The sequence below is a fragment of the Falco punctatus genome (genome assembly GCF_963210335.1).
Source record: "Falco punctatus genome assembly, chromosome: 2".
NCBI classification, from domain to species: Eukaryota; Metazoa; Chordata; class Aves; order Falconiformes; family Falconidae; genus Falco; species Falco punctatus.
In genome coordinates, this window is record NC_137581.1 from 91,301,333 (window position 1) to 91,324,402 (window position 23,070).

The window sequence follows — 23,070 nt, forward strand, 5'->3', positions numbered from 1 at the left end:
TAGCTCTTACTCAGGTCACTGGAGTACAGAGGAGGTTTTGCATACTTGATGCATACTGTATGTTTATATGTTTATGCATACTTTACCAGAAAAGAGCTAGGGCTTTTAAGCACTTATATCTATATAAACAAGTAATAGTTACACTTCTGTCCTCAACTACACATGTCTGGAGTTTTAAAGCTAGACAGGTTTCTTGATAGGGAGAAAAGGGGATACCGTGCATGTAGTAATTGGTGAAGGTACATGAAGGTGAGTATCACCAATCTTACTGTCTTTTGTTGAGGGCAGGTAATGTTTTTTATTGTTCTTTCATCTTACCCGTCTGAGGCTGATTATTGCTTATTTTAGTACTCCTCTGTAGTTATTTTTACTCAAAATAAATAAAAAAACATTTAAAGGGATGTTGTCAACTTAAAAATCACAGTCAATCTGGAATGACTGAGATCAGTTGTCCTTGTATGGACAGAAGTCAAGGGTTTCCCCACCACCCCCCTTCCAGTTTTACTTTTGGTACTGAATAGCACCTTTCCTTAAGTAATTTCATCACATGTTCAGTCTGTCAATTAAATTTTTGTGAGTCTTCCCTGAAACTGTGGTAAGGAGTTATTGTGTAAAAATGTTACCAAGCATTTTTTTAAAAGGGAAAATTTGAAGACTGCATTTCTATGAATTCTTTATCATTACAAAAAATATGAAAACTCCACAGACAAACCTATATATAGTTTAATTTGTCTCTGTTTCTTTACTGTCCTTTTTCTGCTCCTGTATTTTGTATTTCATTTACAATTTTTTATGTTGTCCAACTTTTAACTGAACCTGAAAATTTTAAAGGAGAATGTTATTTTTTTTTTTTACAGAGTGTTGGGAAGAAAATACCTCCAGCCACAGCAACTCAGGAGCCAACAAAAATAGAAGTGGACAGCAGAACAAAAAGTAGGTTTCATAGTTTTTTCTTATTTGCACTTTGTGCTATTAAGCCTCTTACAAGCAAGCTGAACACTTTTCTGTGGTTTTGGCTAAAAGGGTGTCCTATATATATGAAAAGCAAGGGTGCAGATAGGTATGTTTAGGATAAACTTTGAGTAGCCAGTACATAGACAGAATGCTTTGTTTCACAGAATCATCTGAATTGTTTTTGCTCTGATAATCCTACCTCGAGTTTTCTGCTACCAGAAATCAAATTAAATTACATGATCAGCTTTCAGCCTTGAGGGTACTTCAGAATTAATCAGAGTTGAATAAGATCCAACTTCAGTCTGTAACTCCTAGGTAGGCCATAGAAAAATATCTGGTTGTGAGTGGGCCTTTGCTTTTTTTCCTCTTTTTTCTTTCCTTATGTAGCAGAAATAATCTGTGTGGGTGGTATAGTTTGTATGAGAAATGAACAGTGTCCAAGAACATCAGTTCTGGTTTTGTCATTTCAATGCTTAGTAAACAAAAAGCAATAATTAAATCATTTAGGCAGGTCTCAGTGCTGTTCTAAGGAGGCATATATAACTAGCTTACCAAATAACTTAGGTATATATTCCTCATCCTTCGATTCTGTTTATATAAAGTTACAACTAAATGTTATGGATGCTGGTAGAAAAGAATAAGAAGGAAGATAACATAGCCATACCTTAGAAAAGAAATTTGACTATAATATAAAGTGTTGAGTTTTGAAGTCTTGCACAGGCCTTCTCCTTCCCTGATGTGTTTATCCTTTTAGAGAGTTAGCAGATAACATTGGCTGTCAGAACTGAAACACAGACAGACATAGGAAGACAAGCATCTGGAGCAGCAGAGCAGGGCCCTCTGAGAGAAGTGTATGGTTATAACCTGTTTTACCACGTTTTCAGCTCAGAGTTGCAAAAGCAGCTTAAAACAGCTTTTGGTGAGTTGTTGTCCATTAGCTGCACCACACTAATTGACTTGCTGCATCCTGTTACCTTGTTCCCCTTGTGCCACTAGGGTGTTAATGGGAAGTTCTGCAAGAACTCAGTTGCCCTGAGGAAGTGAGAACTTGAAATACTGAAAAATGTTCGAGCTGGTAGTGTAGAGCAGGGCTTCTGAACCAATGTGTTTTGGAATTACCTTTCCCAACCTGCAGCTTGAGCAGGTTATGCCGGCCTGAGTGCAGGTGCCATCAGAAGGTGTGTCCCGTGGGCTTTTCCCCCTGCAGCAATAACCCTTGTGTGGTAAGCCAGGCTGGGAGACAGCTGCCTCTTTCTACATCAGCTCATACTTCTGACGGCTGAAGCTGCTCACTGAATTGCATCCCAGGGTACTGGGGTTTTGTATTTTCACCACTTGCAAACAAATGTGGAAACCTTCTGAACGATGGTTAGAGAACTGTACCTTCTACAGTGACACATTGGGCTCTGGTTGACACAGAGACATTTCTCCATCAACACTTTTGGGCTCTGGCTAGTTCTTCTTTCAGCTTTTTGTTATTTTCTTTGAATATGCCTTTTTGGTCAGAAAATCCCTGTTCTGTTGCTGTCTGTTTTCACCATGGCTGTGTGCAAACATCATTCAACATACCTTTTGCCAGAATTTGTGAGAAGGATGGGCTGCTTATTTGTACAGTGTCGTTGCATGTTTCTATGAATTTTACCTAACCTTTATTATTTACGACATTCTATCTTTCCCAGAATCTCTGGGGCCTCAGTAAAATTTTTGGCATCTCTGTTCTTGCTTGAGAAAGAGAAGCACATGTAGAAAAATCTGATATAATGTAATTATATGTAATTGTCTTAGCCAAAAATGGCATCACAGGAGATACTTCTCAATCAGTTGAAGTTGTCCTTCATTTAAATTGAAAAACCTTTTAGTGAAAATGAAACATAATTCAGTGTGGTTTGTTTTTTTATAAGGTGGAGGAATAATTTGTTCATAATACAGTTAATGTCTGATAGTCAGACATGAGGAGTATGGTAAATGTTCTGATTGCAGTGTCCAGCATAAAATAGTTATTAATTCCACCTTGGACCTCAGCTAATTTCATTTTTGCCTGGGGTGGTAGTGTCCCAGTCTTCTTTGGAGTCTTTAATTGCTGAACAAAACAGATACTGTGCCATTGTCCAAAGAAGTAGCAAGAAACAGAAGATCTGTAGATCAAGCTCGGTATGGAGAGGGGGCTTTTGGATATATGATTTAGATTCCCTTGGGGTTACTGCTGGAGCTGTATGCTGCAAGCAAGAGAGAGATTATGTTGGCAGAGGAATAATACAATTTTTCATCTTCCCCTGTTTCTTTCCTTGACTGACGCTGTTATTGCTTGGTCTCAACTGGATTTAAAAAGTAGTTGCACTGTGAAAGCCCGCTGAGAGAGGAAACAGTGAGCATCTTCCCTCTGCTGACAGGGGCTTCAGTATGGAGTGGTGGTTGCTCTCTCTTCCTACATCTTGAATTGGGTCTGCTTTTTTCTGTAGTTTTTCTGATGCGATAGGGCAGTGATTTGCAGCAAGGTACTTCATGTGCTTACTGTTCGCTCTTAGTACATGCAAGGTGGCCTAAGTTCTGCAATGGGAGTTGGTCAGAGCAAGAGACAGAGAAGTATGTTCTGTAGGTGCATCTCCTAGCAATATGCTATGAACATCTCCCTAAAAAGTGGGCTTAAGATTTTGGAGGATAAATAGATGACTCTTCAGGGCCAAAGAGGACTTTTTGCTCAAAGGGAGAGCACAGTGGAAGTACAAATCCTTACAGAGTGTGAGTGGTCCCTTGGAAAACATCACTAACCTTTCAAGAATGAAAGAATGCATCTTTGAAGAGAAGAGGGGAGAGCTGTTTGGTTTAGATTTTTGGATGCCTAGACTTATAGGAGAATTATTCTGCTGTTGAATTTTCATATCTCTTACATAGCTGGGATGGCACATGCATGTGTGTGCATTTATAATTGTGCCTCTGGAGTGAGAAATACTGTTTTTTCTATGAAGTAGCTTGCTTTTAGTTTAAGTGGCTAGCAGTGAAAACACTATATTGTAGAACATATATATACATTTTTAAGTAGCTCTGTTGGATTCTGAAATTCAGCAAAGCAAAAACATCCGCAATGACTGAAAGAGCTACTATAGATTACTGCAACTGCAAAAATGGAGTATAAATAAGCAAACAACAAAACAGCAAAGGCAGTAGTAAGTCACAGAATGCACTGACCATGGCACTTAATTTCATTACTCCACTCACTGACTGATTACAATTTGTGTTAAACTATTGCATAGGAATACCAGAATCCTGGCAAGCAATTAGTCTTTTTGCATGATGGCAGAAGGTACAAGTAGTAGCTGAATCTGGATTAATGAGGCCCTAATTAATACTGTTTCTGGGTTTTTGGTTTGATGAGGTGATGTTTTGACAGTTTACATCTCATGAAATTCTGTGAAAATATTTATTAGTGCAGTCCATTTGTGAGTCTGGAGTGTAGCAATTAATAGTAAACCCAAATTTTACTGAATGTTGTCTTAAGATTTTTTTCATCTGCTTTATGGTTTTGGTAACAGTGAAGTAATTTTTCACTAGATTTTATATATTTTGAGGCTGTACCAAACAGGCCACATTTTGAGCTTGGAACAGACTGTGGGACATAAGATGCTGAACAAAGATGCATGTGAACTACCCCCATAAAACATAATGTTCTTCTTAGAGGATCATCCCTTTATAGTGTTTAGGATGGTCCTGAGACTTTTTCCTCAGTGAAGTGTGGGCAGTGACAGACCACGTGCGATAAATACCTAGTTCTTTGCTGCATTTTCTTCCTACTTCTGAGTTATGAGAATTATGCTGGGAAGGGGAATCACATGTCACCCTGGGCTTTTGGTCTGTCAGGGAAGCTAGCGATGGCTTTGTTCTTCCTTCTGAAGGACAGGACTAGGAGGGAGGTGGGCAGAGGAGATGCCTTTTGTTGTGTTGTCATTGTATCTAGTCTAGTTGGAACAGTACGGTTCAAAAATCACAGGATGTAGCTGAGGATACATATTTTCAAATGAGATTATACCTAGCCCAAGCCCCCTTGGTTCAGAATATGTTCTGAACAAGCTAAACATCCTGCATTAGCTCCAGCCTGTTTGAGTTGCAAGATACACTGTAAGGTTGATGTGGTCACTCGGTTCCCTGAGCAATGCCTGTTGTCTGTGGCGTATTGTTCTCCTTTGCTTGGGAGGCACTGCGAGTCTGCAGGGAGAGACTCTGGCCTGACAGAGTGTATTATTGTTGAATTAATAAATGAGAACTGAGAAGTTAATTAACATCATCTTTTCTCCTCCCTTACTGTTTCCAAGATGTCTGCTGTTGGGGTTTTATTAGGAGGTATATATTTAAGATGTCTTCAGGTCAGAGTCAAAAAGCAAGGCTTCTGGAAGAACCATCTGTGATGTGTAAACCCAGCCTTGAATGTCAAATGTAAAAATTAGATTTATCATCTACATTTGAGATGCTTGCTATTGATATCTTAGTTTGAAGCTTTAATTTGGCTTAAGCCTTTTTACCAGGCTTGGAATAGGTTATATTATTTTGACTGTTAGTTTTGTAGTGGTTTTTTTCACTTGCAAACCCCCCAAATTCGGCAAGTTCTAGTGTAGTCTCTAAGTGCTGTGTCTGAAATCAGTGTTTCCTTTTATCTTTTTTTTCCTTCCTATCTAAACATAACTGTTGAAATTAAGTGCTTCTGCATCCTCTTGCAATATTGTGCTGTGCTGAGTAAGGACAAGTTTAGTACCAAAGTGACATACCTATTAGATTCTTCTCTGCTTTTATTAATCTTATTTTAAAGGTTCATATTATTTTGAGTCCTGTTGGCTTTGCTTTTACTTACTTAAGTCACATTGGTCTACCATTCCCTTAGGAGAAGTTTGAAAGCTGATTTTGTCAAGTCATTTACATTGTTCCAAACCCATCATGTTTTGGAGACGTAGCTCTGTTGCAGTATGATCCACAGGGTCCTTGTTAGACAGAGGAATGTATTGATTTAGTGCAGGTCGGTGTGAATTGCACTCAAGGAGTCCACACTTCTGCTATACATAAAACAATATTTTTTCCATGGCTGTGCCTTCACTCTGTGTTCTTGCACTAGCCTTCAGAGCACGGGAAGCTGTGACCCTCCCCCACTTCCCTCTTGTGCCTCCCACAAGATTGTCTCTTGGCTCTTTATGAACTGTATCAGCATTTGGCTAAGTTTAAGATCTGGGTTTTCACATTTTTCTCTAGTTTAATTCCTTGTTTCTCTGTAAAAAAAAAAAAAAAAAAGAAAGAAGGGTAAGAACTTGGTGGGGAGGGCAGACAGGTCATGGGAGGACAGAGTTCTTGACATAAAAACTAGAAGGCAAAGATGTGTATCCATTTGCTATGAGTGAAAGGACTGTGAGTTCATGGGTTAAGTCTTGCTGCTTTTGACAACCGCTTACTGTGAGATCCACACTGACACTTAACTTTTAAAGGAAACGTTCTTAAAAATAAAAAAAAAAAAAAAGAGAGGACTTACTTTTCTGATTATCAACTGACTTTTTCAGATGCTGAAACCATAGCCACTGTTGTCCGTTGGGAGCTTCATCTTGAAAGATGATTCAAATTCAGTCTTCAAATAGTAAGGGGGAGATGAGGTAGGATGACCTGTTACAGGCCTCAGGAGACACGAGCTCCCTGGACACTTGCTGTTCAAAGCATTATTTAATCTGAAACACACGGGATTCATCCACACCTTGAGCAAGAGCTGCACGACTCATGTCCTTTCAGCACAGTGCTGTTACTGTGGTGTAGTGGCTGTTCTCTGTCGATTAGCTGTGCATTGTGCTTATCTTCCCACCTAATCTGGAGATTATACTGTTATTGAACAGAGGAATAATTTATGTACATGAGAATGGGCGTTCAGGAATGATCCTTCTTGGGCCCAGGTGGTTTTTGCCTCTGAGAACCCAGCCTGGCTTCTGTTCCGTATCCGAAAAAAGAAGTGCTAAGCCTGTCTCCAGAAACATAGACTTCCCTGAGTGTGCAGCACTCACCTTCTTTAGTACAGTATTATATCTACATCGCCTCTGTACTAATTCACTGAATTTACTGTTTAACAAAGCTGATTTTCAGGATGTGGATACTCTAGCATAGGGCACACACACCACCCCCCACCCCACCCCCAATTTTTTAAGATAGTGTACACACTGAAGTGTAAAAATGTGCTGAATCTCACGTTTTATCTTAGATGCTCTCTGCATCTACCTGACCTAAGTCAGTATGTGTCAACTTTCCACCAGCTTTTATATAAAATGTTATTATACTGTCTTGAAGACAAAGACAGTGAGCAGGTGAAACATCCTAGCCAAGTCCATGAAGAGAGATCCAAACTGTTCCTCCATAACGCAGTAAAATAGCAGTTAGACACCCCTTTCGTCCTCTTGAAATCTGAACCGTGACCTCGTGGCGCTCACATACCTAGTTGTTTGACAATGTTACCAAATGTTTATTTAACAGTGTTCCCTGCTCTCAGAACCAGGGAGAGTGATTTATTTTTTTATCTTGCTCATGTTTTTGTCAAAGTCATGTTCATTGTCTTCACCTGACTTGTTTATTCAGAGACATCAGAAGGGGGTATGGTGGGTTGACCCCAGTCAGCAGCTAAGGTCCACCCAGCCACTTGCTCCCCTATAGGGGAGAGAAAAGGGGGAGAAAAAGCAAGAAAACTCATTAATAATGACAGTTTAATAAGTGAATGAAAGAGGAAAAAAAAGAGGCGATGCAAAGGCAATCAATTACCAGCCACCACGAGTGGACCAGTGCCCAGCCAGTCTCCAAGCAATAGCTACCTCCCAGACCAACACCCCCCAAGCCCACCCTTTTCTGTTGCTGAGTGGGGGTTATATGGCATGGAGTATGCCTTTGCCCACCTTGGGTCAGCTGTGCTGGCTGTGTACCCTTCCAGCTTCTTGCCCACCCCTGGCCTACTTGCAGGGGTCCGGAATGGGGAAAAGGAGAAAAGATGAAGCCTTGGTGCCATGCAGGTACTGCTCAGCAATAGCCAAAGCACTGAGTGGTGTGTTACCGGTGCTGTTGTAGTCACAAATCCAAAACACAGCACATGTGGGCTGCTGTGAAGAAAATTAACTCCATCCCAGCCAGACCCAGTACAGGGCAAGGCCAGAAAACCAACTGCTAATGATCATGGATAAATTTAAATTTTTGTGTTCAGGAAAATAAATCTGTGAAGCCTAAGAAATTCTTGTTTACTTGAACCAGTGCCACATAAAATACATGCCATTTACGAGTGGCAGTGTGTGAACTGGAGAAGAGCTTTCCTCTTCCCCATTAGTACTGTTTCATTTCTCAGGCTGGTGGTGCTTACAGACAGCAACCCTTGACATGCACGTGTGTTTGCTGCTTATTTGAGGCTGATCTTCACGTCACTAAACTTCAGCAGTTGGCATGCAGCTTCTGAGTCAAAGCCCCAAGCTTCAGTATAGCCACGTGAATTTGGTGTCTGTGCTCCAGTGGGTCCCAGTGGAGATCTGTCACTGCTATCCAGGGAGTTCAGAGTGGGATTCAGCTGATCAAACGTCGGTGTCTGCCCTTGGGGTGAAAAGCAACTTTCAAGGCTTCCCTCACTTTACAGTTGATGGTGTTCAAGTCACTAGGCACTGAGATTGCCAGTTCTAACATCAGGTGCCTGAATCTAAATCCAGATACCAGGCCCAGCCCTGGGGGCTGACATCAGTAGCCTACACATGGAGGAGGTACTGCAGGGTATTTTGGCTTGCTTCCAGAGGGGCCTGTCTCTTCTGTAGGTAGTGCATCATATCTGCCAACGGCGTGAGTGTCTTACGTACACACAACTGTCTGAAGTGACACTTAGTGTCTGGGCAGCTGAACTGACCCCCCGGTGGAGCCTCAAATACCGTGCAGGTTCTCTTTGTAGTAAGTATAAAGAAGTAAGTCCTGTTGTTTTAAATTAATTCAGGTTTCTGTGGCCTGCAAGTACCGGTTTCTCTGCATCCAACATGACAGTTGACTAGATGCAGAAGTCATCAAAACTGAGACATTTAAATTTAGGTGAAGACTTCTACAAAGTCACATGCCCTTCTACAACAGGTCCAGTGATTTCTCTGTGTTTCTTTGGTCTTTTTAAACCTTCTGTCTTAGAATATCACCTATTTTTATACATTATTTAACAGCTGGAATACATACTCCCTTTTTATTTGTAAGGCACATTGACATACTTGTCTGTTGCACAGAAACAAGTTGTAAGTAACTGCTTTTCATGACAACTGCTCTTTATGATTTCTGAGTAGGAGTGCTGGCTCTGGTATTTTCCAGATGAAAGTTGAGATGATTCCCTTATTTATAGACAGTAAAGGGAAAAGGGAAGAGGAGACTTCAGACTAATATTCAAAACTCTTCTTTTATGCTGAGTGTGCAGAAGGTTTTGTTATGATAGTGTTTACATTTATTAATGTATTATTTATTATTTTATCATCTTTATAAATTCAGAAATAGCTGCTTTTTTGCATACCAGGGGATAGATAAGCTGTGTCAAGCTACTGGGTCCTTTATGCTTCCAATTTATGTGATCTGGTAGGAGGCCATACCAGTGGAATTATTGGAAGTAAGTGTCAGACACAGGCTTTCTCTAGGGGAAATAGTTTGTGGCAGGTTGCTGTCTGGAGCAATATCATTTGAGATAATGGTTCTAGGGGCTACAGAGCCAACTCCCTAGATGACGTGTGTGGGAATGCTTATCAGTATGTAATTTTTAAAATATTTCATACTGTTTATGAAGGTCTAAAATACAAGGAAAAACATGGCAAGAAAATAAAGCAGCTCAAAGAGACACAGAACATTTAATAAAGAATTTTACCCTTGGATAAGCGGTTGTTATAAAGTGATAATTTATCATGCTGTTCTTTCTTTCAGCCAAGGAATATTGCAAAGTGATATTTCCCTATGAAGCACAGAATGATGATGAACTCACAATCCGAGAAGGTGATGTCGTCACACTTATCAGTAAGGTAAAAGCAATATTTTCTCCTATAATTGGGGATCTGGTTTTTAAAATCAGCATCACTTAATTGCTGTAAAATCCCTGTTTGTGCTTTTGACAGTGTCCTTCCTAAAACAATGCTAGTTTGACAATGAAACATTACATAAACTTCAGAGAGCCTTACATCTCCCTTCCTCTTGTGCTTTAGAGCCTTACCTTGATAACGTTAAGAATAGCAGACGTTTACTCTTGAGTTTACAATTTGAATCAGTTTAAGTTGAATCTGCTGGCAGATCTACATAAATTGTAGATTGATCCCTGGAACAAACATAAAAGCCTAGAGAACAAACTGGAAGACTCAAGAAAGCAACAGCTTTGAACATCTCTGTTAGATGTGTGAGTGATCTTTCTTGTAGGAATTGTGAATTAGATTTTTTGGGTTAGATGGAGATAATGTGCCTAAGTTAGCTTAATGAACTAAACACTTACTTAAAATGTAGTCACTCACAGAAAAAGATGATAAAACAGAAAGTAAATTAAATAATTATAGATCTGTGTTCTTTTCTTTAAAATACTTGAAGTGATTCAAGATTAGAAATGAAAAGCTAGTGCCAGGATTTATACTAAATCTCCAAAAATTATACAGTAAGATGGTGAGGAAATGGTTGGTTCTCTTTTAGGAGAGCTATGTACCATGTTACAAAGAACAGCTTGTAGTTTAAGTGCACTTAATTTCCTGCTCTTGTTTAAAGACTTCACAGTTTGCTCAAGTGTTTTTGACTGCTGGACATAAGTATTTGGGGGAAAAAAAGCTACAAACTAGAAAAGGATGTGGATTTTTCCTGATGTAGATGAATTGTAAAGGTGTGCACAATAGTGCTGGTTGTTGTTTGTGCTTACATGAAAGTAAAAGAATGAATTCTGTAATTAGTAAGTTTCAAATTCTGTAATTGGTATGTTTCATAAGAAATTGTTACTTGACTGAGCAATTTGGCACATGAGTGGAAAAAACCAAAAACTTTGGGAAGTACACCTGGGGCAGCATTGACTATATACTAAACCATTTGCTATCCTAGAGGACATCTTTGTCCTGACGAATCTATGTGTAACCAAGGAAAAATTAGCAGACATCTGGTAGGAAGAGAATCGGCAAATTTAGAAAATAGTGTACATTAAATATCCTTTGATGACTTGCCCTCAATGACTTTTTTGTTTAGCTTGTCTTGAAAACTGTTTGGCTTTACCTGATTTAGAATGTTCTTGTGTGAGTATTTAACAGTGTCTCTGATCATGGAAATGGCTTTTAAGACATTGCTCCTGTTAGCTTTATGCTTTATTGACCAGGTTGATTTAACTCTCTGAGATGGCTAGACTCCAGGTGGAGCTGTGGTCTTCAGCATACATAGATAAAGAGACAATTATTGTACTGAGGTTTCAGTGTGAGTTTTCATTTGCTTGCTTTTTCCCATTTTCTTTTTCCTGCTGCCTCTGCCCCCACAATGGAGGATATTTGTCTTTTATAACAACTGAGGTGATGATTTCACTGAATTGATCTGTTTTCACAACCATGCAGTGCGAAGTTAGTCAGTATATTCTGTAGCATATCCCCCTGACTTCCTACTTTCCAGCTTGATATTTTCTGGATATCACTGCAGATATTTTATTCAGTTTTCTTCTTTTTTTCTGTGGTATGTCACATATCTATGAACAATTACATAAAACCATGCCTCTGGAGAGTGGGGGATATCAATGCAAGAAGGCTTGGCATTTCTGCACGGATACTTTTTTTATGCTGTGTCTGAACTAATCTGAATTACTGAAGAAGCAGTGATTAAGAAGCAGTCACTTTGCAGATCCTTTTGTGGTTTGCAGACCTCATTGCAGTCAGACTAGTGGGGCTTTTTCATCTGTTTTTAACAAATAGTTTAAAAATCAGGTGATGTGGAGTCAGTGTCCTTGCTGTAGAGTTCTGAAAACAGTGTGGTTTGCTTCATCCTCTACCATGCAATATAGTAGCTTTATTTTAGTCTGAATCTTCTGAAGCAGATGTTGTTGTTTTTCTTTTAGTCAGCAATAACAAAGTCAGCCTCACCTTTCTGCCCACTAATAGCTTCTGCTAGAGAATTGCCTTTTACCTGGAATTCAAATTACCATGCTTAGAGAGTCCTTTCCATGACCAATTAGTGATCCATACTAAGAGGAATTAAACGGAAATGTATGGAGTACTTCAGAAACTATTATCATGATTTTGCTTTGCTATCAGATTACAGAGGTTCTTTTAATCTATTTGCAAGAAATTGTTTTGCAGGGTTTGCTTTCTATGCTGGAGAACTTCGAATTTATTCTTCCCAATTACCTAGACCCAAGGAGAGGAGATTGTTACTTTTTAAAGACAGAGGTGCATGCCCTAGTACTTCCTACAACCACAGATACATTATCATAAAATAATGTACTTTTTTGAAATCACTAAAACCAGAAAGTGATATAAATTCTTGGTATGAAAAGTCCCTCAGTAGGCTATCTATTTTCACACAGTCAGATCTATAGGAATGTTGAAGACTCACAATTTTAACTCGTACTGAATTTGCATTTAATTGAAAACAACAGCACTGGTGAGGTTGTGTGGAAGTGGCTGGAGTGAGCAACACAAGAATGGGGGATGAAAGTAAAATACAAGAATCTTAAAAGCATGAAGATGAGATAGCACTTGATAGGTACTAAGAGGAAGGGGATTATTTTATTTCTATTATTTTTTATTATTTATTAATTTTTTAATTTATTAATTAAATGAGTTAAATGGTAAGTTACTAGGAGAACCTGTGTATTTGTGTATGCACATGTGAGAATATGTGTATGAGGAAGCTGTTAATCTGGTATTCATCTTAAAATGTAAAAACTTTATTTTGTGGAAAGAATTACAAAGGAACAGTGTCAGTACATGCAGAATTCAAAATCACCATTTTAAAAATGCCCCTGCAGATAAAAAGGATAAGATTATATCAGGTTTCTCTCTTTTTCAGCTAAATTAGATATAAAGGTCCCTTTTTCAAGATTAACATATATCTGTCAAATAAAGAACAAACTGATACTTTTTTTGTCATGGCCTTTGCAGAAGCTGTTTCAGGTTCTCACTCTGTTTTGATGGATGTTGTGATCTTGACTCAAAAGCTGGTCAGACCTTTCCTATAGGCTTTTATGGTAATGGAATTTGAATATTGTAGGGTTTTTATGAAATAGCTAAAGAATACTTTGAACGGATTTACTGAATCACAAGTGACTTCTCTAGTGACTTGGGGAATTTGCTGATAAGTTTTACTTAAACACTCAGGTGAGTCAGTAGAGGCTGGTCATTTACAGGTCAGAATGAAATGTATTTTGGGAGATAAAAAAAGGTAAGGTTGGTATTATGCAAGAATGACAGCTAGAAATAATTGCTGATTAAACAGGATGTTGAGTCATTTTTTAATTAAATGCATAGGCCTAAATCATGGAAAAGGTACACGAAGGTATAGAGTCCAAACATGTGGTAGTAACAGTTGTTTTCTCATAGGTTAAAATTTTTCCCAATGGCTTTTGCTTTTCCCCAGTGAAGCAAATACCTTTGTAGATACATAGAAAAGGTTTTATGTATTAATTACTGGAAATTAAAGTGGACAAATAGTAGTCCTTTAATTACTTCGTGCAAAATATTTAAAGATGAAAGACCAGAAAATATTGCTCAGAATCGTAAGGAAGGTAAAAACTTCATCTTCAAGGCAATAAAACTGTTGACCTGGTACATTTGCTTTGCAAAAAGAGGTCTAAGAAAAATACTCCTTTGGAAGAAAGAGAACAAAAAGCAAAATACAGTAATTTTACTTGTACAGCTGACTGTTGTGCAATTTGATGATAAGATACATTCATCAACTGAAAAGCTATGAGTGGCAAGAGGCCATGAGATTGACCCTGTAGGTTATCCTTTGTAATGTCAAATATTTGTATTTCTTGGGTGATTTTTTTAGTTGTCTTCAAAATGTTCCTGACAGGATTTGGATAAGGACAAGAACATAGAGCACTGTGCAGCTGAAAGAGAGTGGCAAACAGATGTTTTATCGTGCTTAAATATTGATTTTGGAGATTGTATTTATAATAAATAGAGTTGCTTTTAAAGCAATAGAAAATTCACATGACATCTTCAACTGGCATCTTGAAAACCTTTTAGGATTTTTCATTCCAGCACTTCTAGATGTAGGCTAAAAATAGGCTCCTTTCTAGTGTTAATAAACACTCTTTATGCAAACACTACAAATTTCTTAGTAGCTCTAATAAATTATGATTAAATGCATAGGATTCTGGAGATTTCACCAGCATACAGAAAATGACCTGTGTGAAGAATTGATAGTAATAGCTAAGTAGTTTCAAGGCAAATACATCAACCACACACTGGCAGCTGTGCATTCATTTGAAAGCAGTTTTACTTCTGAGAGTGTGAAAGATTTCATTGTACTGTGTCAACCTACCTGAGCTCTAGGCAATAAAGACTACTTTGTTGCCAGGAATGAAAACAGTCTGGATAAATAAAATAATTAACTGCTTCAAAAATCATTGCAAATTTGAAAAGCTGACTGTAATAGAAGGGTATCCTCACTTGAACCCTTATTATCAGAGTAGGAGTAGTGGAGGGCAGTATCAGTGGCAATTCCGCTAATTCTGAATTTATAAGATGTTGAAATTAATAGGTATTAATATATCAGATGGAATCATAATCTTGTGCCTTGCTCTCTGCATCCTACCGGGCTTTCTCTCAGCCTCCACCACCTACCTGGATGGCAAAGCCTCTCTTCTCCTGCTACAGGCCAACAGCTGAAGATGTGGCATTGGTGGTAGGATTGTGTTGCACTGAAGTGATGGATGAATATAATAGGGGGTCCTTTCTGATTTTGCAAAGGAGCTTTCATGAGGAGGCGAGTTTCATGGGGGGCATCCAGCATTCTTGTGGATTCATCAAAACTGAAGGACTAATGAGGTGAAAAAGAAAGTAACAGTGAAGTACAGTCTTCCAAAATCTTGCTGTTGCTTTTCAGATAGAACTGGGAAAATTGATGCATTGGTATCATGAAAGACACAGCAAGGTAATGTCTGTCACTAGTGACTTACATGACAAATTATCTGGTCTAGATATGTAATGACAATCCACATATTTAATGGCAGTCCAATTTGTAGTGCTTAATTCTGCATTGGGGAAAAAAGAGCCATAAACCTAGTTTCTGAAAGTAAGCGTAATGTCAGTCAGTTTTTGCAAAAATAGTATTTGCTGTTCGTGTTATTGTTAGTAATTTACTGGGAGATTTGCAAATTTTGTCGTTCAAAATGCTGTACATTTAGTGAGTCCCTGCCCAAAACCACTTGCAATCAAGTGGTAAGACAGACAAGTAAGTACAGGTGAGTAGAAGGGTATAAGGAAGCAGTGAGATGCGTTTTAGTCTTGATAGTCACTTTCTTAAAGTCACATTTTCACTATTGTAGGGACACCTTTTTGCATTTGTCCATGTTAGAATATGGGATCTGTCCTTATGTGGAGCACTTAATATTTTCCAATTCTTAGGGTTGTCATCAGGCACTTCATTTCACCCTTACTGTATTTATAGACAGTTACCCGACTATGGCCCTTTTGCCAAAACAATTCTCTTGGTTTTCTCTCTTACAACCATCTTTGAATGCTCATCCTGGTGCAGGAGGTAATTGTCCAGAGCACTTTCTTTAGCTGAGCAATTGCCAAGTCGAACTCAGCTGGGTAGGACTGTGAAGGAAAACAGCTGCTCTAATGGATGCAGGAGGCTCCTAAAGGGATGAAATTAGTAAGTGCTATGTACAACAATCTTGCCAGTGAGTTGAGGCCATGAGCAGGGGAAGGAGCAGGGACTGGATGGTGTGATAGAGGAGGATACTAGTTGATACTTAATTGAACATTTTGCTAGGTTGTGGTGTCACTAGGGTAGAAACCTGTCTGTTGCCTGCATTTGTTTCTATGGGGCTTTTATCATTGCTGATTTTTTCCGTGTGCTTTTAATTGCAAACAGCACACAAATATTGTAGAACCATTGGTTATAGACGTAGGTGGAGGAATTAGAAGACTTTCAGTTTTTCTTTCAGTATGAGCAAATAGGTACATAGTATCAGTCATTTTTCCATATTAAGATGAAATTTTCAGTATTTTCCCCTCTATGGGTAAAAAAACAAAAGAGTGATAATATTTGAGGTCATTAAAAACAAAGCTAATTGGTCAAGAAAACAGAAATTTGCAAAGCAGAAGTATGGTAGCTTAAGGTTGTCTCTTTTGAAAGAAGGGAAGAAGTTAATCTTATTACATGGTAGTCATTCAGGTAATTTTGTTTTTCCTTGATTGACAGCTAAAAGCTTTTATTTCATTTTTAGAAATGAATTTACTAATCCAACAATACAAAAAAAATTAAGTTATGCAGGGGAAGATACAATCTGCTTTAATAAAATATAAAAATAGCTTTCTGTCAGAGCAACACAGTGAATTTTTGTTGATACTAAATATTTGGTCATGCAGATGCCACTGTTTGGGGTTTTAATACAAGATATTTTGAGCATTTGTAACTTCTGCAACAATCTCACAAACAGAAACTGAAAGGATCAAATAGTGTCTAGTTTTAAGAAAGCTTTTGTGACAGCTTTAAGAAAGCTTTTATGATGTTTTGTGTTTAAAGAGTAGCATGTAAGCAATAAAGGCACTTACTGCTTGCCTTTGGAAATAAATAGGTATTTCCCTTAGAGAGAATGGTACCATAAATTGTCTTGGTGCATGCCCTTTTCTCTCCTGCGATAACCATGAATTATTCAACACGTCTTTGGCCAGATCTAATAGCCGTACCTAATTTGCTTTCTGTGTTCCTTGACCCCTACGCTGTGCTTAGCACCAGTTTTTCCCCCAAGACATCCCACCTCCTTAGCTAATTGAGAAACCTGCTCATACCAAAGTTGCTGATTTCATACAAGAAACTGTTTTGCGAAGTGATCGTGCCAAGGGTACAGTTTTACGTGGTTGATGGTAGGTGGCTGCTGAAAGGGACAGTTCTGCTTCTGCCCTTTTGCGTTGCTTCTGGCAACATTGGCCACAGGATGCACAAGGCCGTGTGAGCAGGAAAGGGTGACAGGAGGAGCAGGATTGCCAAGAGCCTGGCTTAGCGGTAGGGTCATTTTGACCTGACCTGAAATGTTCCTTTGAAGGTTTTCACCTAAGGGGAATGAGAAGGTTTGGATTTTTGCTGGGTTTGAAGCCACAGTGCCATGTGGGATGGTAGACAAGAGTATGTCCTGCAGAATGAGAGAACTTTTTGACATGCTTCTAATGTGTGTGGCAAGTGCATGGGTTAAAACTTGTGTCATTGCATAGAAGCATGAGTGTTTCCTCATATGAGTGATACAAAGCAGTTATATAAAACTTGTGGGGACGCTGATGATCAAATAAATAAATATGTTCATTTTCTAAAATTATTTGATACACTCAGTAAGTTATAGGGAAAACAGACTGTGAGTAATTGTCCTCTAGTTTTTCTTCTTGCCTGAACCTTATCCTTGGCCAAGACTTCTGTTTATAGTATTTTAACACTTGTATCTTGCAGCATTACTCAGCTGCTGCGATTAGCAATGGGGCATTAAGTAAGGTCTGTGTAGAGATAAAGCCTGACTATGTTTAATAAGGTACCAGGTGCAGCTTGCATTTCACTGGTATCTTTAGAAACGTTACTGAAACACTACTGTTTGTGCTGAATGCTTAAATAAACTGTGAAGCCTAAGATCAGTACAGGGGAAAAGGGAGCAGTCAGCACTTGAATATTCTTCCTGTCAGTATATTTATGATACTTTTAAAGTATGCACCGAAGTTCTCTTTTCCTCGTGTTGTTATCCCTGATTGCAGTGCTAAAGCAGTGCCTTCAGAGGAAGGGATTCTTTTGTTCCTGGGAAATCCCAAATTTGAATTTTGATAAATGGAAGTTCATGCCAAGTTATGTAGGTGAAGTGGTAGGATCCCCCATGCATGCAATGCTTCAACAATTACATCATTTGAAAAGAGTTGAGTTTATTTGTAAGTACGTTTAAGACAGCCAGAATAATCTAAAAAGTTGACATATTTTAAGATAAAAAAGGAAAGAATTTTTTTGTGCCCAGTGCTTACAAAAGATATGTCTGAAATGCTGAGGCATCTGGAAAACTGTGATTATTGCTCACAGTGTGGGCTTTAGACTCACTGCTTAGCTTCATCCTTTCTTTTATCCTGAATGTTGGGTTCCCCTGCTGGTTTGATGGTATTATATGATGGTATACCCTTTTCAGGGTCAGGAGAACTATTTAAAGGAAAAGTAAAAATACACATATAGTATCAAGTAATTACCAATTGTAATTAGGACCCTGGTCTTAAGATGTCTGTGATCTAACTTGTAATAGCATTAAATAATCCTTCAAATGGTTTGTTCGATGTCTTTATAATTTTTCTAAATAAAAAAAAATCATGTAAATATTATATCTTGGTTTATCAGAAGCATAAATTATGCCTGTTCCTAACACCACCTTTCATGTTTGTGTTAGCTAATTTAGTTTTGAGTATTAGAGTGCTAGAGTTTTATGACATGGAACGTATTTATTTCTCCATGATATTCTGCTGACTGAACATTGCAAGTGAACTGAATCCCCAGAAGAGATTGTTTTGTTCAATGAGCAACATGATTATTCCTGTTTGTACAAATATTTCATCAAAGCATTTCAGCTTCATTACTGATTAAACCATTTAGTCACAGAGTGTGAAGTCAAAAGGTTAGATCTAGCCTGAAACAGATTTAACAGACAAAATATATCTGGTCTGCTAGATCCTCTGCTCTAACATCCTGAGTATTGCAGGTTGTTCATTATTCTCAACCAGTTTCTTTTTTGCAGAGCCCAGTAAATTGGGCCAGTTCTTGGAACAGACTGTGTCTTCTGGAGAGGTATCTTTTTTGTTGTGCCTTCCAGTAAAAACCACAGTTGGGAAAGGGTAGCGTAACCACAGCTGAAATACTGTCTAATTTCTGACAGTCTCTTCCATTTCCTTCCATACAGTGTTGACATAGTAAATTCTCGGTAGACCCCTGGAGCCTATGGATAAAGGAAATTTACCTGTTTGACTTCTAAAGCTTTAAAAGAGGCAGCTGGTGTTACCAAATGTAAGGTTCCGTATGGCTTGAGTATGATAGTTGATGAGAGCTGGGAAGAAATCCATGCAGAATTTGGGGCTTCTGGGACATAGGCTGCGGACCTGAGCAGGACAAATCCCTTGGTTAGGGGCCAAAAAGAGCTAGACTGGGAGGTTTCCTCTCATACTTTTCTTTCAGTATTTCATAATCTATGAGTGTTTGCAAGAAAGTGTATGTAAAGGTGTTCTCCAGGACTGCCTCAGAAGATTTAATTTATTGTCTGTCGGTCTCTTTTATCTAAATCACCTTGGATTAGGTATTTGTTGAGAGATTCATTCTGCCTTAATGCCAGATTTTAAAACTGTGTTTCTGCTGAGGAGTACTTGATTACTAACCAGATGCTTTAAATCTTAATGATTTTCTTCAAAAGTATTTTAACAAATTTTGCACTATACTGTAAGGTCTCAATCCCAGTAACGGAGCTTAATAAGTAACAAATCTTGATCATTTTGAGCAGTCATAGGTAGCACAGGGTGGGTGTAATGTAAGCTTCTGGAGAGACGCCTTCCTTAATTCGTAGGTATTTTACCAAGTTTTATGAGAATTTATGAGAATTTAGAGAAGACTCTAAAATCGATTATTTTCTGACTTCTAAAATAAAATTGGATTTTGACAGTATGTCTTGGTTTCAGCATTGTGGTACTGAATATAGTAAGAAATTTTAAAGAAATATTCTTGAATATTATTAAACTGCTTTTTTCACCCAGCTTTAACATGATGTTGTTTCCCCACAATGACAAGGATGTATTAATGAAGACCTGATGCAGTGTGAAGTCAGGTTTAGTTTAGTTCATTTCAAAGTTACTAAAATAATAAAGATTTTTTTACACCTGACCATATTTAAATCAAAGCAGTTATTCAATAACAGGGTAAAAAAAAAAAAAAGGTTGAAATTTCCCTACACATTATTGGTTTTGCTCAGTGTTGTCATGCACCAGTTTTAAAAATCACAGAGCCTGTCCTGTGGCCTTCTTCAGCATTTGTGAGAGTTGGGACCTCTTGACCCCAGTGCTGCAGTCAAGCCCAGAGGCAGGCAGCACTGCTGCCCCACGGGTGCTCTGCATGGGTGAGCTGAACAACAGAGTGCTTGTCCTTCAGATTTACCTTTCTATGAGGCCTTAAATCATCAAATTCAGAAGCCTTTATATATTGCATATATCTCTGTGTGTATGGATGATGTCCTGAAAAGTGCTATGGACACATTTGTTCACATTAAAGTTGGTTTGGTTTTCTTCAGATTATGAGGTTGGCTATCAGTTATAGAAAGACTCTAGAGAGGTGTTTACAAGAAGGTTGTAGTAATTTAACGTGTGGCTCCAGCATAGCAGAGCAAACATGTGAAAGCTGTCAGTGCAAGTGTAAGAGGTCTTCATTGCTTTCTGAATAATGCAATTTCACCAGCTCAACATTCTTCTTGATAAGAACAACTTTACAAGGCAGAAGGAAAGCAGACATTTGATGAATACAACTGCCAACTGCTGGGACTTTTTTAAAAAAAAAAAAATCATGCAAGGAACTATGTATTCTAGTGGAGATTTCTGTGAAACTGTTGTATCCTACCATGAAAATTTCATTTTTTCAAACCCTGCAGTGTTGTGGCATATCTCAATACTCTGAATAGTCTGAACTTTTACTTTGTAAGTTTAGCTTGCCAATTGTATATTTTAAGCTTAGTTATCTTTAAATCTTAAATTAAAAAGATAATTCTTGTAGGCTAGTTTTTTAGAAGGTCTCCATAAATGGTGACTATGCATGCAAGTACATCTACTGGCATGAGCAGAAAACTTGTTATCTGAGCACTCCAAGAGTACACATACCACAGTACATGCTTTGCAGTCACCCTTTCTGAGGACCTGCTTGTTCTTGGCATTGCTTTCTGTCCTAGTTATAATGATGACGTCTGTACGATGCGTTTCTGTATCAAAAACTTTTAATCAGAAAAGCTGAAAATTGAACAGTTAATGGGTTGATGTCTAAACCATGGCTTCATATTTTAATGGTATTACAAAGTAGCAGCGTGTTCAGAGGACCAGCCTGCACAGCAGTCAGCTTCTTCAGAAAAACAGAAGTCCTATTTACAGATGAGAAGACTGGCCTTTTTCAGATTTGTTTCTTCAAGGGTTTACACAGCTGCAGTTGCAGTCATGGATAGGATGGAAAATAAATACATGGGTTGTTATTTGGTTTGGGGCCTTGAGGAATAGGAAAAACCTCTCATTTACCAACAAAAGCTTTCCCCTTTGCTAGGGGCAGCTTGAAAGGTGGGTTAGGCAGGGGAGTGATGAATGTGGGCCATGACACTCCATGTAATGGTCAGTCTTTCCAAAGGTAGCAAGAGACAAGGGAGCGGGTGCTGCCTTGAAGGCCTGGTTGCTTTGGAGGAAAAGATGGGAAGCATTTTAGCTCCTAAAGTAAATGGCTGAAGCAGTGGATACCTTCCTGGCTGTAAAACTGTTTCTGCATCTCTTGCAACCCTTCATTGTGTCCCTTGTGCTGCCAGCTGTGGCAGTGCTGTACTTCATGGAGTGGCTGAATAGTTATTTAGGGAGTCCCTACTAGCCTTGCTGAGATGTGCTCAGGTTTCTATATATTTTAGTAAAGCTGCAAAAATCATTCAGCTATTAGTAGGTACCCAGTGAGTATCATCTAAAGTGCATTTGCAGCCAGCTTCAGTGATTATCTAGATAAAAATCCAGCGGGCTTCTGAACACAGGCAAGAGAAAAAATGCTATGACAACTGAACAGAGAACGGAGTAGCTACTGGTTTTTATTCAAGTGATTAAGAACAGTCTCATAGCACATAGTAACTCTCCTGTAAGTGGCTTGAAGGAAAATAAAGAAAAAAAAAGTAAAACGATGCATAGTAGTTGGAAGAAAATGTAGATGGGCATGTCTGACATTTAAATTATAGTAATCTTGTATGCTCTATTGACACCTAGCAAAATAATGAAAAAAAATCCATATCATGAGTTTTTATTATAAATATGTTCACAACCAGAAATGCTGCTTTTCCATTTTCTGAGAAAGCGTTGGTTGCCTTTGTGATCCTTTCATCCAGCTCAGGCCTAGAGCACAAGCAGCAGCAGCAGCTAGAAATAAACCCATCTGTAATAACCAAACCTGGTGTTTGAGAGAGTGCTCTATGTGCAATAAAAACCCTTCTTTCTTTGGGGTATATGAAACTCCTGCCTGCTTGAAGCAGAGGGAGAGGCTGCGAAGCTGTAAGCATTTCCAGGAGGGAGAGTTCAGTCATGTTTGTGTGGCAGGGAAATCTGTCACTGTCAGGCTCCTAGCTGGGACACGGCTTGGCATGAGAGGGATGTGTCACCTACCGGGTATGAACTTGTGTCTTTTAATTTCATGGTCTTGAACGTGGCATCAGCTAGTAAAGTGGAGATCAAGCTATCTGGGGACTGACAGCTCTGCCTTATCAACCTCTGTCGTCATTTCTTTTACCACCAAAGAAACCCAGTGGTGGTGTTTGACTGAAGGGAAATCTGTATTCTTGTCTTGCAACCGGTTGTACTCCTGCACTGGGAAGATGGCTAGGGCTAGCGTCTTGTCAGCTGCCTAGGTACAGCTGCTTCTGCAAGTCAGTGGAGTATTTGTAAGCCTACACAGTACAGGGCAGCTTACGCTGGGGCTTTTTGTTCAATCTCCACCAGCTTCTGCTTTTATATGGCTGGATAGAGAGCACCAGGAGAAGGAACTGCACAGTGTTTGTTCTAATACAAGAGCAGTAGTTTTGCTGCTAGGCAAAACTGTTAATATAGGATACTCTGTGTGTAAGAGACCAAGCAATGTTGGGATTCTTTCACCCAGAAGTGGAGGAAGCATGACCTCTGTGTTTTATGGCTTTTCTTAGTGAGTAAGAGAATGGCTACAAGGTCTCTGCAG

The 23,070-nt window shown here is 38.7% G+C and overlaps 1 protein-coding gene across 6 annotated transcripts in view; it reads left to right on the forward strand.

The window, feature by feature from the left end:
• Positions 1 to 23,070, forward strand: part of SH3KBP1 (SH3 domain containing kinase binding protein 1) — a 232,590-nt gene that overhangs the window by 166,732 nt on the left and 42,788 nt on the right. For all 6 annotated transcript variants that reach the window (XM_080377614.1, XM_080377613.1, XM_080377615.1 and 3 more), the window contains 2 exons: positions 858 to 933; positions 9,874 to 9,968. In XM_080377614.1, coding sequence (XP_080233740.1) covers positions 858 to 933; positions 9,874 to 9,968 — 171 coding nt within the window. The remainder of the gene's footprint in view (positions 1 to 857; positions 934 to 9,873; positions 9,969 to 23,070) is intronic.